Source organism: Manis pentadactyla, chromosome 2, assembly GCF_030020395.1.
Source record: "Manis pentadactyla isolate mManPen7 chromosome 2, mManPen7.hap1, whole genome shotgun sequence".
NCBI lineage: Eukaryota > Metazoa > Chordata > Mammalia > Pholidota > Manidae > Manis > Manis pentadactyla.
Window position 1 is genome coordinate 87,514,877 of NC_080020.1, and position 17,344 is coordinate 87,532,220.

Below are 17,344 nucleotides of genomic sequence, written 5' to 3' on the forward strand. Positions count from 1 at the left end.
TATTGCTTACCCATGTTTTCTAAATTATCTGCAATGAACAGTATTTTCTAAGAAAAGTTACTATTTAAAACAAAAACACCCTGGTCGAATCACTCTTCAGCCTATATGAAAAAGGAAAATCAGAGAACTGAGAAAGTACCCAAAATAAAAACCAACGCGACCGCTCAAGGCCGACTGCGGGGGAAGAGCGCGCGGAGCCCTCCAGGCCACCGTGGTCTTCCGCTCCCAGGGTCCCCGGCGGCGGAAGTCGTCACCCTCAGAGGGACGCAGCCCACGCCGGCACCCCACAGCGGCCTCGCTATGGCGATGGACCGAAGCAGTGGCGTCCCGGAGCAGGAGGACTCGGTGCTGTTCCGGCGCGGCACAGGCCAGGTGAGGTGTAGCGGGAGCTGCCTCCCGAGCCCAGGAAGCGACGCATTCCCCCACAACTCTCCGGCCGCCGAGGGGGATCTCGGCAGTACGCTCTCTGCCGGGCCATGGTCCTCGTGTTTCTACATCTTTACCCATTTGGCACTCTCCGCCTCAAGCTACTACTTCCTCTCGAAGTTTGGGCGCCCTGATGGCTTTGAGCCGAGGTCCTGCATCGACTTGATCGTACCTTGCTTGGTTTGTCCACACTGACTCGGGGGATGTGCGGGGCTTGAGTGAAGCAGGGAGACAAGGTTAGGAGTCTCTTGAAAATGATCCAGACTTAGATCGAGGTGTTAGCAATGGAGAGCAAAATACTTGGATTCTAGGTATATTTTGAAATCAGAGGAAACAGGCTTTGCACATGGATTCGATAATGGAGGTTTGAGAGAGGAAAGTCTATGATAACTCCAAGATTGTCCTTAAGAGTTGGAAAGATGAAGTTGGCCCTTACTGAGACGTACTGAGAATGGGGAACACTGCCACTAGAGCAGGTTTATAAAGGAGCAGATCAGAAGCTTAATCTTGGGTGGGGGAGAAATGTAGAGGGTGTGTTCGAGAGTGGGAGAGGAGAAATTCAAGGCAACAGTTGTAAACAGGTATTTCAAGAAGTTTTACTGTAAACAGAAGGTAAAGAAATTGGCCAACGGATGGGGAAGTGAAATAAAGAGGACTTTTGTTTTTTGTTTTTGTGTTTTTTTGCTGAAGCAATGTTCTAGAGTAGGTAAAAGGGATGGATTTAGTCTTTGTCAGAAACATTGATAGTTCACAGTAGTGACAATTATATGGGTACAGATCTCTGTGGATGGGCAGATTTGGTGGGAGATTGTGAAATTCTCTTGATTACGTTGCTAGTCTCTCGGTAAAATAAGGTCATCAGCTAGGAGTGAAGAGGAGTCAGGTGTTGGAGGTTTGAGGAGAAAAAATGTAGAAGTAGGCCTCTATGGGAGTGTTTGAGTGTTGGACTAGAGAAATGTAGTGGAAATGTTGCTAGGCAACATTAAAGGCCTGCTTGAGATTTGTGGTCATGAGTTTTAAAGAAGATTCTGTACTACACTTTCCCTAATAAATTTTATGTACTTTTGTTTGAAATAAGTCATACGTGTATAGGATGGCTTTCGACTATTGATCCTATTGCATTGATCTGTTTCTCTACCTTGATGCTAATACCACACTCTCTTGATTTCTGTAGCTTTAGAGTACATCTTTAAGTCAGATAATATAAATCTTCCAGCTCTGCTTTGCTTTTTCAAAAATCGTTGTGGCTATTCTAGGTCCGTTATATTTCCATAGGAGTTTAGAATGAGCTTGTTAATTAAATACTTTATATTAGATATGCAATTAAATATATTTGATGTCAAATATAAATATTAATCAATATAAATATATTTGATTTGGTTTTTTTAACCCAAGTTTTCCCTGGTCATATCTTGGTTGTACTAAGCTTTTCTTCAGTAGATTCCACTGGAAAGGCTAGTGAGTAAAAAATTCTTCCACATTTTAAACTCAGTCTTGCTACTTGAAGGACAGATGAGGTGTATATAAAAATCATTGATTCATACTTTTTCCTGTAATTACCTTTGTTTTTTTCATGTCTTTTCCTTGGTACCCCTTAGATTTTCAGTTAAATATATTCTTCCTTGGGTATGTTATAGTCAGTATTACTTTTTCTTCCATTTCCTTCTTGATTTTGTTTAACTCCTGATTCCAGTCTTCTCCCTTTGCCCTGGTTTCTCATCTGGATTTTAAAATGTATTGATTCAAGGTTTTTTTTTTCCATATTGTGAATGCTAGTTTAGGAATATTTAATTTCAATTGGGTGTTGTGTTTTCATCTGTTGCTATTGTTATTTGAGAAGTTTTTAAGCTAAAATGCTGCTGCTTATAATAGCTTTGTATAGATGTCCTTTTCTGTTCATTTTGAAATGTTTGTTTTCCTAGTCTGACCATAACAATTGAGATGTGAGGAGTTTGGGTTCCTGTGTATATTACTTAGAAGAGTGCCCTCTTTTACTGATACATAGAGTGCTCTTTTCTTTGCCAGTACTGTTTTGCAGTTGCAGGAGAATTGAGGGGTCTTCTGATTCTGTGATATTTTTTTTCCAGGACTCTTAATTTCTACTGTTTGTTTTCTTACCTTTCACCAAATCTCTAAGGTTCTCCCTTTCCAGGTGGCTGTGTCACCTTTGTTGACTGAAATCAACAGAGCTATTGGCTTAAGAAAGAGTTATCCGATGTCTAACTGAGACCATGAATGACCTAGGAGTACAGTCAAAGTTCTAATTAGTGCTCAGAAGCTCTAGTTAGAGCCTAAAAAGCCCTGAAAAGAGCTTTTTACAACAGAGGATAGGTGTAAGAAAGAGGTTATATTAATCAGTACATCAAGCAATGTGTCAAGGATACACCTGGTTAGTGTCTTAAAGGAACATACTCTGGACATTCCAATGCTATCAGTGTGTGAGGAGGCAAGAATTAAGATGGTTAGCCATTCTCCTAAAGAATTCCACAAAGAATGTGAGAACCAGACTCACATCCAGTTTTATCTTTTATGAGGATTCCAGGCTGTTTCACTTCCTGGTCATGGACAAGGAGCTTTGGCACTCTTGCTGACACAGGTGAGAATGGATGCCTGGCCTCTTCACAGGATGACATACGAGTTATCCTAGCTGACATAGAGCCACTACAGCTTGTATAGTTCACCTTGCCTGTGGGACCACTATGGGAGATAAGATTTCATTTTATTTCAGATCTTGAACAAATAAATTATCAATCTGTAAAATGACTTAATTATTTTAAGTACTTCTTATCATATTGTGAGATTAAAAATTTACATTGGAACCTATTTCTCTATATATAAAATGGAGATTAACAGGAAAATGACCAAAATTAGTTGTACGACTAAATGAGTTTAATAGCTAATATCATTTTCATGTTGCAAAACTGAAGCTCTGCCCATTAAACAACCCCCTCATTGCCCCCTCTCCTCAGTCCCTGGGCAACCACCAGGGACTTTCTGTTTCTGTGCATGTGACAATTTTAGATACTTCAGACAAGTGAAACCATACACTTAGTGTGTTTGGTTTTATTTTCATGCTTTTTTTAGTTCATGGTCTTCCCTGGAATGCTGTTTTCTTCTTTACCTGTCCAAATTCTCCTGGTTTTTATTTCACAGGCCTGCTTCCTCCATGGTCATCGAGCATGCATTCATTTCTCCTTTTTTCTCTTTTTTTTTTTTGAGGTATAATTGACATATAACATTAATTCCCAGTGTACAACATAAAGATTCAATATTTGTACATTTTACAAAATGATCACAATAAGTCTAGTTAAAATATTGTCATGTATAATTACAAAATTTTTTTCTTGTGATGAGAACTTTTAAGATTTACTCTATCTGCAACTTTCAAATATGCAGTATATTATTATTAACTATAGTCACCATGTTGCATGTTGATTCACATGAGCTGTTTATTTTTATAACTGGAAGTTGGTGCCTTTACCCCCTCACCCATGTCACCTCTGGCAGCCATGGCCTGTTCCCTGTGAGCTCAGTGGGTTTTAGCTGTGTTCTTGCTGCTGTAGTTCCACATGTAAGTACGAGCGTGTGATGTTTGCTTTCTTGTCTCAATACTTCATTCAGCATAATGCCTTCAAGGTCAGTACAGGCTGCAGGTGACAAGATTACTTTCTTTTTTATGGCTGAGTAACATTCCATTATATGTACCACATTTTCTTTATGCATTCATCCGTGGATGGATACTTAGATTCCTTCCTTATCTTGGCTATTGTAAATAGTACTTCAGAGAACATGGGGGTGCATATATCCTTTCAAGTTATTGTTTTCCAATTCTTTGGGTAAATACCCAGAAGTAGAATTGGTAGTTTCTAAATTTTCAGGAATCTTAATACTGTTTCACATAGTGGCTGTGCCTGTTTACATTCCCACCATCAGTGTTGCACAAGGGGCCCCTTTTTTCTACATCCTTGCCAACACTCATTGTTTCTAGTCTTTTTGATAATAGCCATTCAAACAGGTGTGAGGTGATATCGTTGTTTTGATTGGCATTTCCCTGGTGATTAGTAATGTTGAGCACCTTTTCATGTAGCTGTTGGCCATCTGTATGTCTTGAGAAAAATACCTGTTCAGATCTTCTGCCCATTTTTAATTGAATTTTTGCTTTTTTTGCTAGTGAGTTGTATGAGTTCTTTATGCATTTCTAATATTAGCTTCTTATCAGATAAATTAGTTGCAAAATTTTTTTCTAATTCAGTAGGTTGCCTTTTCATTTTGTTAATGGTTTCTTTTACTATGCAGAGGCATTTTTAGTATTATGTAGTTCTGTTTATTTACTTTTGCTTGTGTTGCTTTTTCTCTTGGTCTCAAATCCTAAAAATTTATCATCAAGACAGATGTCAAGAAGAGCTTACCACCTGTTTTCTTCTGAGAGTTTTATGGTTTCAGGTCTTAGATTCAATTCTCTAATCCATCCTGAGTTAATTTTTGTGTATGATATAAGATAGTGGTCTAGTTTCATTCTTTTGTATGCTGCTATTCAGTTTTCCCAGACTATCCTTTACCCATTGTATATGTTTGGCTACTTTGTCATAAATTAATTGACCATAGAAGGGTGGGGTTATTTCTGGGCTCATTATTCTATTCCATTGATCTGTGTCTGTTTTTATGCTAATACCATACCATTTTGATTACTATAGCTTTCTAATACAGTTTGAAATCAGAGAGTATGGTTGTTTACATGTAAATTTGGGGATTTTGATAAAGATTACATTGAATCTGAAGATTGTTTGGGGTAGTATGGCCTTTTTAACAGTATTGATTCTTCCAATCTATTAGCACAGAATATCTTTTATTTGTGTTTTCTTCAGTTACTTTTGTTAATGTCTTACAGTTTCCAGTATACAGACTTTTCACCTCCTTGGTTAAATTTATTCCTAGGTATTTCATTCTTTTTGATGCAGTTGTAAGTGAGATTATTTTCTTAATTTCTCTTTCTGATAGCTCATAGTTTATACAAATGCAATAGATTTTTGTATATTGATTTCTGTCCTGCAACTTTACTTACTTTATTCTCTAACAGTTTTTTGGTAGAATCTTTAGGTTTTTCTATGTTTAATATCATGTTATCTGCACGTCAGTTTTTTCTCTTCCTTTCCAAATTCAGTGCCTTTTATTTATTTTTCCTAACTACTTGCTCCTGGCTAGGAGTTCCAATACTGAATAAAAGTGATGAGAGTGGGCATCCTTGTTCCTCATCTTAGATGAAAAGCTTCTAGCTTTTTACCATTGACTATGTTGTTAGCTGTGAGTTTCTCATACATGACCTTTATTACATTGATGTATGTTCCTTATATACCTACTTTCTTGAGAGTTTTTAATTATAAGTTGATGTTGAATTTTGTCAAATGCCTTTTCTGCATCTGTTGAGATGATCATCTAGTTTTCATCAATTTTATTTATGTGGTGTATCACATTGAATTGCAGATGTTGAACCATTCTTGCATTCCTGGTATAAACCTCACTTGATCATGATGTGTGATCCTTTTAATGTATTGTGGAATTTGGTTTGCCAATATTTTGTTGAAGTTTTTTGCATCTATGTTCATCAGGGATATTGGCCTATAATTTTCTTCTCTTGTGGTATCCTTGTTTGGTTTTGGTATCAGGGTAATACTAGCCTCATGGAATGAATTTTGAAATGTCCCCTCCTCTTCCGTTTGTTGGAAGAGTTAGAGAACGACTGGTACTAACTCTCTGAATGTTTGGCAGAACTCACCCGTGAAGTCATCTGATCCTGGATTTTTGTTGGGAGGTTTTTAATTATTAAATCAATCTCATTATTAGTAATTGGTCTGTTCAGATTCAGATTTTTTGTGTGTAATTCAGTCTTGGTAGGTTGTGTGTTTCTAGGAATGTATCCATTTCTTCTGGGTTGTCAAAATCACTGGCATATCATTCATAATAGTCTGATTCTTTGTATTTCTGGTATCGGTTATACTGTCTCTGCTTTCATTTCTGATTATATTTATTGACTCTTGGTGAGTGTATCTAAAGGTTTTTCAGTTTTATCTTTTTAAAGAACTAGTTCTTGGTTTCATTGATCTTTTTTATTGTCTTTTTAGTTTTAATTGCATTTATTCCTGCTTTGATCTTTGTTATTTCCTTCTTTCTACTAACTTTGGTTTCATTTGTTCTTCATTTTCTAGTTCCTTGAGGTGTATAACTTTAGATTGTTTAATTGAGATTTTACTTGTGTAGTGATGTGGGCATTTTTTGCTATGAACTTTCTGCTTAGAACTGCTTTTGCTGTGTCCTGTTTTATGTTGTATTTCCATTTGCATTTGTCTCAAGGTATTTAATTTCTTTTTTTAAATTTCTTCTTTGACCCTTCTGACATGCCATGGTGGCATGTATGGTGCAGTTGTCTTATACCTACTTCTTTTGCCTCATGTAGAAGTTGCTCAACTAGGTTTTAGGTTTTTCCCCAGAGGAAAATGTTCCATAGGTAGCTATAGATTTGGTGTATCAGTGGGGGAAGGTGAATGGAGGATCTTGCTACTTTGCCATCTTGACAGAAATCCATCTCTTTCCTTTTGAGTGAAACATTTATTGCTCATACTTCACATTTAAATGTTGATCATATTTGTTTTATATTCTTTGGTGTGACTGTATGTCTTAAATTCCTGATTCAATCATCTCTCCAGACCAGGTGACGTGATTTCTTATACCTCTCATTGAAGAGTGCTTAGTATAGAGTGGGTGCACAAAGAAGTTATTTTTTATTTAATTAAATTTAAATAACAATGATTTTAGGCCTTTTCCAGATTACTTAATATCATTCCTATTTGAAATGAAAATTAGGCGCTGTGTCCCGGGAGAGGGGCAGAGACCCGCCAGCGGCATGACGCCACAGCTGCCCAGTGCCCAGCGGTCGCGACCTCACAATCTTTGGGCTGTGCGGGGAGGCGGCAGCGGAAGCCAGAGCCATATAGGCGGCCTGAGTTGAGAGTGCACCTGGCCCCCGGGTAATATGGTGACTGGCGGCTACTGAGCCGGCAGCACCACAGACTTCCTGGAGGAGTGGAAGGTGAAGAGCAAGAAGATGTGCACTAAGCAGAGCCCACCGGGCCCACCCCACCTCGGGACGCTGCGGGAAGCCCCCTTCAGGGACCATGGGCACTGTTGCTACTGCGGCCAGCAAACTCAACAATTTCCTGGCTCTGGGGGCATGAACTGTGCGATGGGCCCCACAGTGCTGAGCCACCCCCACCCCCACCTCTGGGCTGCAGCTGGCCGCGGGCAACGAGGAGGAGCGGGTCAGCGTGGTGGGGAAGGGTAAGAGTGCAGGGTCCAGCACCAGGAAAGGCAAGGGGCAGATGAAGAAGTGGAAGCTGCAGGAGAAGTGGTGTTCCACCGGCGTGCTCAACATCCCCGCAGCTAAGTGCTTAGATGAGTATGAAGATGATGAAGCAGGGCAGAAAGAACAGAAACAAGAAGATGCAATTATACAACAACACAATGCGGAATGAAGCCATAAGCTTATTATATTCAGGCAGTTCCTCCTTATTATAAGACCCATCTAGAACAGTTTCAGGCAGATAGAGAAAGATTTCTCAGAAGCATCTAAAAGTCAGTGTGTTCAAAAGAAAATGTGTGAAACCTGGTGGCTTTCAGTAGTTGGCATCAAAATCCACTCTTCCTCAAGTCAGAAATCTAGATATTGTTTGTGATCCTTCTTACTGTTAAGAATTCTTTGTATATTTTGGATAATAGTCCTTTATCAGCACAACCACTACCTCTGAAGAAGATACCTCAAGTAGATAGCCCCGAACAGGGAGAAGTGAGTTCAGAAGATACAACAGGGATGCAAGTGCTTCAGGTAGTTTGGTCTCAAGTAGCACATTGGAAAAGAAAATTGAAGATCTTGAAAAGGAATTAGTAAGAGAAAGGCAAGAAAATTTACAACTTGTGAGACTAATGCAAGATAAAAAGGAAATGATTGGAAAAATCAAACAAGAAATTGATTTGTTAAATAGAGACCTAGATGACATAGAAGATGAAAATGAACAACTGAAGCAAGAGAATAAAACTCTTGAAAGTTGTTGGACAGCTAACAAGGTAGAAGATTCAAGGCTCAATGTAGAAAAAATATTTTAAACCTACTGATTGAATGTTATGGTTAGTGCTAGGACAAAATTCCTATGCTGCAATACTGTAAGAATGTATATTTCTAGAAAAGAGTGGATGTGTATTTGTTTTGTTATTAGCTTAGAAAAAATATTTTTGTTATTAGCTTAGAAAAGTTATCAACCTTATATTTCACAAATAAGTAACATCTTTCAGTTTTTGTATGGTATTCAAATAGTGTATGACTTAGAGTCACAACCATATGAATATATTTTATTTATGGTAATGTATTTTCTCCCTTGAGGAATATACATGGTCTTTGTTTACATGAATTCAAATACTTGTGGGGAGTTATCTGCAAATGCCTTATTGCTGATGTGAGCAACCTTTTATGTGTTGATGATTTAATCATAAAGGTCTCTGTCTACTGTCATTCATTCTTTCAAATTATTCTAAGCAATTTAGAGTAATATAGACTCACATTATTTTGTGTAACAGTTATCTTCAAAAAGGAAAGTTACTATGAAAAGTTACTTAATATGTACTAGTTGGCTGAATATAAATTTAAGAGAATACTTGAATTATGCTGTAGTAAATTAAAATATGCTATTTTGTATTTGAATATTGAAAAAATTTAAATCACTGTAACTTCTGAAAAGCATAGTTACAGTTTTAATATAAAATTTCTTATATAGGTACTACCTTTTCTATTATTCCAAGGTTCGTAAGTGAGCATGGGATGTTTAAAAAGTTCTTTTTTCATCAAGCTGGAGAATGTATACAATTTCCATGTATAAGAAAAAAAAACCTATAATTTTAATTACCATATGCATTCAAATAACAGCCAAAATATTTATCCAAAAAGAAGAAAACTGATTAGTCAGTATTAACAACTTGTATCCTGAAACATTTTAAAAATTCTTCTTTGAAATCTAGACACATTGTAAGAGGAAAAACTGTTGTTTGGACCTCAGAGTGTGTGGTCAGAATAGCATTACCATAGTCTGGGTAAAGTAAAGTTAATGGTGAGAAGTTTTCCCACTTTGCCAAACTAAACCCTTTATCTGCTCTTAGGAAAGATTGAAACATGGGTTATCCTTGAACCCCTTATAGTCAGTGGTTGGGAATTAAATTGTGGAGCATTCATTTCATGGCATACTTCTTGCCATGAGGCAAATGGGATAGACATGTGGGATTTACATATGTCTAACTTTGGGGGTAATATCACATAATCTCTAAGCAGATAGGTTTCCTGTGGTTTATTTAGGATTTAAAATACCCATTTTTGGTGTAATTTGGTTATGTCTTATCATGGAGTAGGATGGTTCATGGTACTATCCAACATACACTTTTGATGAAACCCATCCAAACATGAACTGTTTTTATTCTTTGCCCCTCCCAGAGTGATGATTCTGACATATGGGATGATACAGCATTGATAAAAGCTTATGATAAAGCTGTGGCTTCATTTAAGGTATGGAATATTTACTCCTTATTTCTTCATGTTACTCATTTGAAAAAATAATTGATAAGTATACTTACAATAAAGTGTTGAAATACATATTATGCAGTTCTGATTTTGAAGGTTAATATATAACGAGTTAGATGATATCTTCATTTAGAAGTTGGTGGCCTGTCTATATGTAATCCCCTTAGCAGAAATAATTTAAGTAGAATTTTAAACCTTTAGTACTTTTAATATGTTTACATTGTATCAAATTGTACAAGTTCTCTAATTTAGATTAGTGGAATGATAGTCTGAATTACTGTAATTTTTCTTTACTATCTAACCATCTAACTTAACTCGTTTATTAAGCTATTATAAACACAGTCTGATGATTCTTTATTTCTCTCCCTTCTTATTCCTCCTCCTCCATTCTTTATATGTTAGGTGTTTTATTCTGTACTCTTTTGTGTTTCCTTTGACTGCTTTGGTGAATAGTTGACTTTATTTTTTGCCATTAGTTAGTATTTGGTTGATCTACTTTCTTTGGTGTGATTTTATTTTCTCTGGTGACATCTGTTTAGCCTTAGGAGTGCTTCCATCTAGAGCAGTCCCTTTAAAATATCCTGTGGAGGTGGTTTGTGGGAGGCAAATTCCCTCAACTTTTGCTTGTCTGGGAATTGTTTAATCCCACCATCATATTTAAATGATAATCATGCTGGATACAGTATTCTTGGTTCAAGGCCCTTCTGTTTCATTGCATTAAATATATCATGCCATTCTCTTCTGGCCTGTAAGGTTTCTGTTGAGAAGTCTGATGATAGGCTGATGGGTTTTCCTTTGTAGGTGACCTTTTTTCTCTCTCTGGCTGCCTTTAATACTCTGTCCTTGTCTTTGATCTTTGCCATTTTAATTATTATATGTCTTGGTGTTGTCCTCCTTGGGTCCCTTGTGTTGGGAGATCTGTGGGCTTCCATTGTCTGACAGACCATTTCCTCCCCCCAGTTTGGGGAAGTTTTCAGCAATTATTTCTTCAAAGACACTTTCTATCCCTTTTTCTCTCTTCTTCTTCTTCTAGTACCCCTATAATACAAATATTGTTCCATTTGGATTGGTCACACAGTTCTCTTAATATTCTTTCATTCCTGGAGATCCTTTTATCTCTCCCTGCATCAGCTTCTCTGTATTCCTGTTCTCTGATTTGTATTCCATTAACGGTCTCTTGCACCTCATCCAGTCTGCTCTTAAGTCCTTCCAGAGATTGTTTTATTTCTGTATTCTCCCTCCTAACTTGATCCTTTAGCTCTTGCATATTTCTCTGCAGGTCCATCAGCATGGTTATGACCTTTATTTTGAATTCTTTTTCAGGAAGATTGGTTATATCTGTCTCCCCAGGCCCTCTCTCGAGGGTTGTCTGGGTAATTCTGGACTGGACCAAATTCTTCTGCCTTTTCATGGTGATAGAGGTAGTCATAGGCAGGTGGTACGCATGTCAGCTGGGAGAACAAAGTCCCTTCCTCCTTGCTGGTCATCCTGCCTCTCTCCGCTGCCTGTGTCGGTTATCCGCACACCAGGAGCAGCCATCGGGGTAGCCCAGAACCCTGCAGGAAGAGGCAGGAGTGCCAGGTGTGCTCTCCTGCGAGAACGGCTCCCCTTTTGCACCCTGCCCTGGCCTCCTCTGCCTGTGCAGGGCAGCCACGCACTGGCAGCGGCCCCTGGGTCTGGCCCGGGCGACTTCGCGCTGGGAGGAGACTCTGGGCAGCTGCTGTGGGCATGGCTGCTCTCAGGCTGCCCTGCCGCTGTGGCGGGGCCACGCCGGAGGGGGAATGAACGGCAGGCTGTTTATCGCCATGAGGGGCTTCAAAACCGCGCTGCCTCCCAGGGGGCTGGGACGCCTGAAGTTCCTCAGGATTCCCAGCCTGCTGGGCTGAGTGTGCCAGGACAATTCCGTCCAACTGTGAAGCCCCTGTCCCTTTAAGACTTTCAAAAAGCACTCGCTTTTCTTTTGTCCCAGGGGAGCCAGCTGCGGGTACCTGCTCACAGATTTTACTTTTCCGTTTCCGTAATATCCAGCACACCGTGCAATGTGTGTCTGTGCCCCCGGTGCCGTGTGCTCCCGGTGCGGATTACTAGGGCTGGTTATTTAGCAGTCCTGCGCTTCCACTCCCTCTCTGCTCCGACTCCTTTCCTCCCGCTGGTGAGCTGGGGTTGGGGGAGCACTCGGGTCCTGCTGGGTCGCGGCTTGTATTTTACCCCCTTCGTGAGATGCTGAGTTCTCGCAGATGTAGATGTAGCCTGGCTGTTGTACTGTATCCTCTGGTCTCTCTTTTAGGCATAGTTTTATTTGTTGTATTTTAAAAAATATATATGGTTTTGGGAGGAGATTTCTGCTGCCCTACTCATGCTGCCATCTTGGCTCCTCCTCCCCGGCAATTGAATTACTATAATTTTTAAACATTCAACAAGTCTTTATTGAAATGATGATTGAAAACAGTGATGCTAAATAGCAATAGTGCTGTAATTAATACCTGTGGTCTTTACAGCGTTCTAGGTACTGTTCTCAGTGTTCCACATATGTTAATTTAATCTTCCTCAAATCCTGTCAGTTGAGTATCAAATCAAGTGTTCTTGATGGTAGGAATATATAGTTCTTTTAGAGGATGTCTGTTTGTGGCCCAAACAAGACATTTACACATTTGCCCATCATCATCCCTCTCCCCACTTGCTGAGGTATTTAGTCTTATAGAGTACATGTGTGGGCTGTCAGTCCCAGCATAGATCATACCCTCATCCAGACCACCAAGCACAGAGTCCACTTCCTTCCTGGGATCACTCCTGTAGCATGAGGTAAAGATCAGACCTGTATGTCATCTTTGAAGCTGGGTTCTAAATTTTTCAGTAACATGCTTTTCCAATATACACTTAGAAGTGCACTAGTGCAGTGTTACCAAGAGAATTCTGTACAATGCAGATTAAAATGGGGTTTGATGTACGATGGAGTTGGTGATAGCAGGGGAAGTAGTCTGAATAGAGGAAAAGATCATTTATTTTTAGTTGTGTTGAGTTTGAGGTAAATGTGAAGATATGAAATTGGTATTTGGAAATTGGATTGAACTAAGGAAAAATTTCAGAGCTGAATAATAGCTTTGAAAATCTTTGCAGAGAGGTTTTAATCAATCATAAGCAGGTAAAAAAGGATGGCCAATTCTTGTTGTGAATGCCCAAGACTTGACCAGAGAAGTAATAGAAGCACTGGGGCCCTACATTGCTGTACCACCCAAAATGTCATAGATATTAGGAAGAAGAATCAACAGAGTCTAATGTTACAGAAAGGTTGAAAGTGAGGAGATTTCTTACAAAGGGTCTTTAGAGCTGATAATCAGATATATGATGCCTTCAAGAGCAGTTTCTATAGCATCTAGGATGGTGAAAAGAGGAAGTAGAGGCTCTCTGAGGTGGTGAGGCCTTGAGACCAACTTACAGTGACTGAGTTATATTGTGATTTTTTTTTGTATCACTCTGTAACATGTATGTTTCTATTCATATTTTCATAGCATGCTCTAAAGAATGGTGACATTACCGAAACTTCAGATAAACCAAAAGGCACGCCGAAAAGAAAGCCTGCTAAGAAGAATAAAAACCAAAAAAAGAATACCACAACTCCCTTGAAGCAGGTTATTTTAAAACATTTAGATTTAACTTCAAAGAATTTCTTGTTACTGTCCATATTAAATAGTATAAAACAAATTACTGATACAGTGTTCTTCATTGACATGTAACTAACTGTAAAATTTCTAAAACAACTATTAAATTTATACTTGTTCAAGAACATGCATATCAATAAAAGTATAAGGAATAAAAGCATAGGTGGGACTGATAAATACTAAATTCAGGACAGTGTTTACTTTATGTTGGTGGGCAGAGAAGGCAGTTCTATTTGGGAAGAATACCTGAGGGCTTTAAACTGAATTGGCAGTGTTCCACTTCTTAAGCTGAGAGGTGGTGTTCTTTTTTTCCTTCAAAAACCCTAAAACTATTAATAGCCAGGAACCACAAATTCTGGGTAGAGTCGTTTTTTGTTATTTAAAACAGTACACCTGAAAGATAAATATTTTGGTGTCTCAGTAACTTTAGTTTCATCAGTACCAAGGAGTAAGAGAACTAACATTTGATAAACACTTTCTGTGTGCCAGGCCAGAGTGTTCGTCACTTTATATGCTTACCTTCTTTTCTATTCTTCACAACAAATATGTGAGGTAGATTATATTATATTCACTTAACTAATGAGGAAAATAAGATTTAAAGAAATAAGAAGCTTGTCCATGATTATATAAATGGTAAATTATATTTATATTGAAGTTCAGACAATGTGTTTTTGGCCTCAAGGCTTTTTCATTTTACCATTCTGCCTTCGAGATCAGTTAACTGGAAACTCTACCCTCCGCACACCACCCCACCTCACCTAAACAAGATTATAATTTAACTTCTTTAAAAGAAGTATGTATCTGTATGTAGCTTTGGTTTCTTTTATAGTGGAAAGTTGGTGACAGATGTTCTGCCATTTGGTCAGAAGATGGCTGCATTTACCCAGCTACAATTGCTTCAGTTGATTTTAAGAGAGAAACCTGCATTGTGATTTACACTGGATATGGAAATACAGAAGAGCAAAACATGTCTGATCTACTTTCCCCATCCTCTGAAGCAACTAACAGTGTAGAACAGAGTGCTCAGGAGGTAAGCATACAAAAAGACAATCGTAACAAAATTCTTGGAAACAGAAACCAGATAAGAAAACTAAGCAGTATGACTAGTCAGTTTGACCCACTGAGGCATTAAACTTTTCTTATTGAGACCTTTATAACAAAAATTTATATTTTTTTCTTTCTAAAGAATGAAAATGAAAGTCAAATTTCAACAGATGAAAGTGAGAACTCCTCCAGGTCTCCTGGCAATAAACCAAATAACATCAACTCAAAAGCTGCTCCATGGAACTCTTTTCTCCCTCCACCACTCCACATGCCAGGATCAGGATTGGGACCAGGAAAGGTATATTTCTGCCCAGAGAAGATTTCTGGGAAAATAATAATAATGGAACTGTATGAATTGTTATCTTTCCCCATGAAACTTCTGTAGCTTTCTGTAGATGTTATAAATACGCATTTAAGAATTCTCTGTAAAGGAACTAATGTAGTAGTGCAGAATCGTTTATAATGAAATGCTTTCTCAACTACTTGTGTGGAGTATTAGGTATTAGGCTAATAATTTAGTAAACTTAACTTAGCATGATAATATTTTATCATCAGCTGGGTGTTACACTATAGTTACCCTTGTCACTTGTGTAAGATATATAAAAATTGAAGAGAACACAGTATTTACAGATAAAATCCTAAGGAGGGGGAGATTAAAGATGGTGGCAGGAGAGTTAAGGCAGAAGCCTCCTCCCAAAACCACATATAATACAAAAAAATAGTTAAACTAAACCTAAAAGAGCAATGGGAAAGAAGGCTGCACCAGACTGCAAACACCTGAAGAAAAGAGCAGACCTCACGAAACAGTTTAACATATCAAAGTAGTGATCCAGTGGAACCCAAGCCATTGCCGCACCCCAGCTCACCAACAGGAGAAAGAGAAATGGAGGGGGGAGGGGATGGAAGCCTAGGACTGCTGAACACCCAGCCCTGGTGAGCTGCTCTGGGAGCACAAACCTACATTGCATGGTGCTCTGGAGATTAGTGGGGTTGGAAAGCTCAGACAGGTGGAATACCTTTGAGAGATCGAGATTCCAGCCACTTGTGGAAAACGGACCCACATCCGGCTGCTCTGGAACAAAAAAAAGGAGGGTAGAGAGACTTCCTAACAGGGACAGGGCTGCTAAAGGTGCAAGGATTGCACAGAGCTTGCTGCTCAGGAGAAAGAAGAGGTGGGTAAAATTGTCCGGGCATACTCTGCCCAGCAGGTTGGAAACTTTCAGGAGCTTCAGGCACTCCATACTCCTGGCTGTCTAGGCAGCTCTGAGGCCCACCACCATGATACACAGCTTGCTACACATTCCTCCCGGCTCTCCAGCACCACCTCACAGACAAGCAACCCCTGCCATGGTATCAGGCCAGGCAGCGGGTGGACCCACCTATGGCAGCTATAAACACAAAACACAGAGGCTTACACCTGTGCACTCCACCTACCTGTTCTGGCAGTGGAGACAGGCACAACAGCCAGGCAGCAGAAAACACCTCTTACCTCCCCGCAAGCACCAGCGCTGCTCCGCTACAACCCCTGACATTGCTCCAGCATGGCTGAGCAGCCACAGAGAGTAGAGCTTCTGGGCACTAGAGGGCACAACATTAAAATATAAAATGTCAAAGGAACCTGGTTCAAACCAAAATCCCACGCACAAACACTAGAAAATGGAGAAGTGAAATTGAACTTATCAATCTTCCTGAAAGAGATTTCAAAATAAAATAAAAATCATAAACATGCAACTGGACAGCTACACGTAAGAGAATGAAACTGGATCACTGTCTAACCCCAAACACAAAATAAATTCAAAATGGATCAAAGACCTGAATGTAAGTCAGGAAACCATGAAACTCTTAGAAAAAAACATAGGCGAAAATCTCTTGGACACAAACATGAGTGACTTCTTCATGAACATATCTCCCCAGGCAAGGGAAACAAAAGCAAAAATGAACAAGTGGGACTATATCTAGGTGAAAAGCTTCTGTACAGCAAAGGATACCATCAATAGAACAAAAAGGTACCCTACAGTATGGGAGAATATATTCATAAATGACAGATCTGATAAAGGGTTGACATCCAAAATATATAAAGAGCTCAGGCACCTCAACAAACAAAAAGCAAATAATCCAATTAAAAAATGGGCAGAGGAACTGAATAGACAGTTCTCTAAAGAAGAAATTCAGATGGCCAACAGACACATGAAAAGATGCTCCACTAGTCATCAGAGAAATGCAAATTAAAACCACAATGAGATAACACCTCACACCAGTAAAGCTCACCACCATCCAAAAGACAAACAACAATAAATATAGGCGAGGCTGTGGAGAAAGGGGAACCCTCCTACACTGCTGGTGGGAATGTAAATTAGTTCAACCATTGTGGAAAGCAGTATGGAGGTTCCTCAAAAAAGCTCAAAATAGAAATACTATTTGACCCAGGAATTCCACTTCTAGGGATTTACCCTAAGAATGCAGCAGCCCAGTGTGAAAAAGACAGATGCACCCCTATGTTTATTGCAGCACTATTTACAATAGCCAAGAAATGGAAGCAACCTAGTGTCCATCAGTAGATGAATGGATAAAGAAGATGTGGTACACATACACAATGGAATAT

General features: G+C 39.1%; 1 protein-coding gene and 1 pseudogene across 5 annotated transcripts in view; both read left to right on the forward strand.

Annotated features, from left to right (window-relative positions):
- The first annotated feature begins 90 nt into the window (after nucleotides 1–90).
- LOC118913674 (survival of motor neuron protein) overlaps nucleotides 91–17,344 on the forward strand; it is a 36,412-nt gene continuing 19,158 nt past the window's right edge. For 4 of the 5 annotated variants that reach the window (XM_057494532.1, XM_057494536.1, XM_057494533.1 and 1 more), the window contains exons 1-5: nucleotides 91–372; nucleotides 9,953–10,024; nucleotides 13,549–13,668; nucleotides 14,528–14,728; nucleotides 14,885–15,040. In XM_057494532.1, the coding sequence (XP_057350515.1) occupies nucleotides 106–372; nucleotides 9,953–10,024; nucleotides 13,549–13,668; nucleotides 14,528–14,728; nucleotides 14,885–15,040 (816 nt within the window). In that variant the 5' untranslated portion in view covers nucleotides 91–105. The remainder of the gene's footprint in view (nucleotides 373–9,952; nucleotides 10,025–13,548; nucleotides 13,669–14,527; nucleotides 14,729–14,884; nucleotides 15,041–17,344) is intronic. The other variant, XM_057494540.1, reaches the window with a different exon arrangement.
- On the forward strand, nucleotides 477–9,944 carry LOC118913734 (PRKC apoptosis WT1 regulator protein-like; annotated as a pseudogene).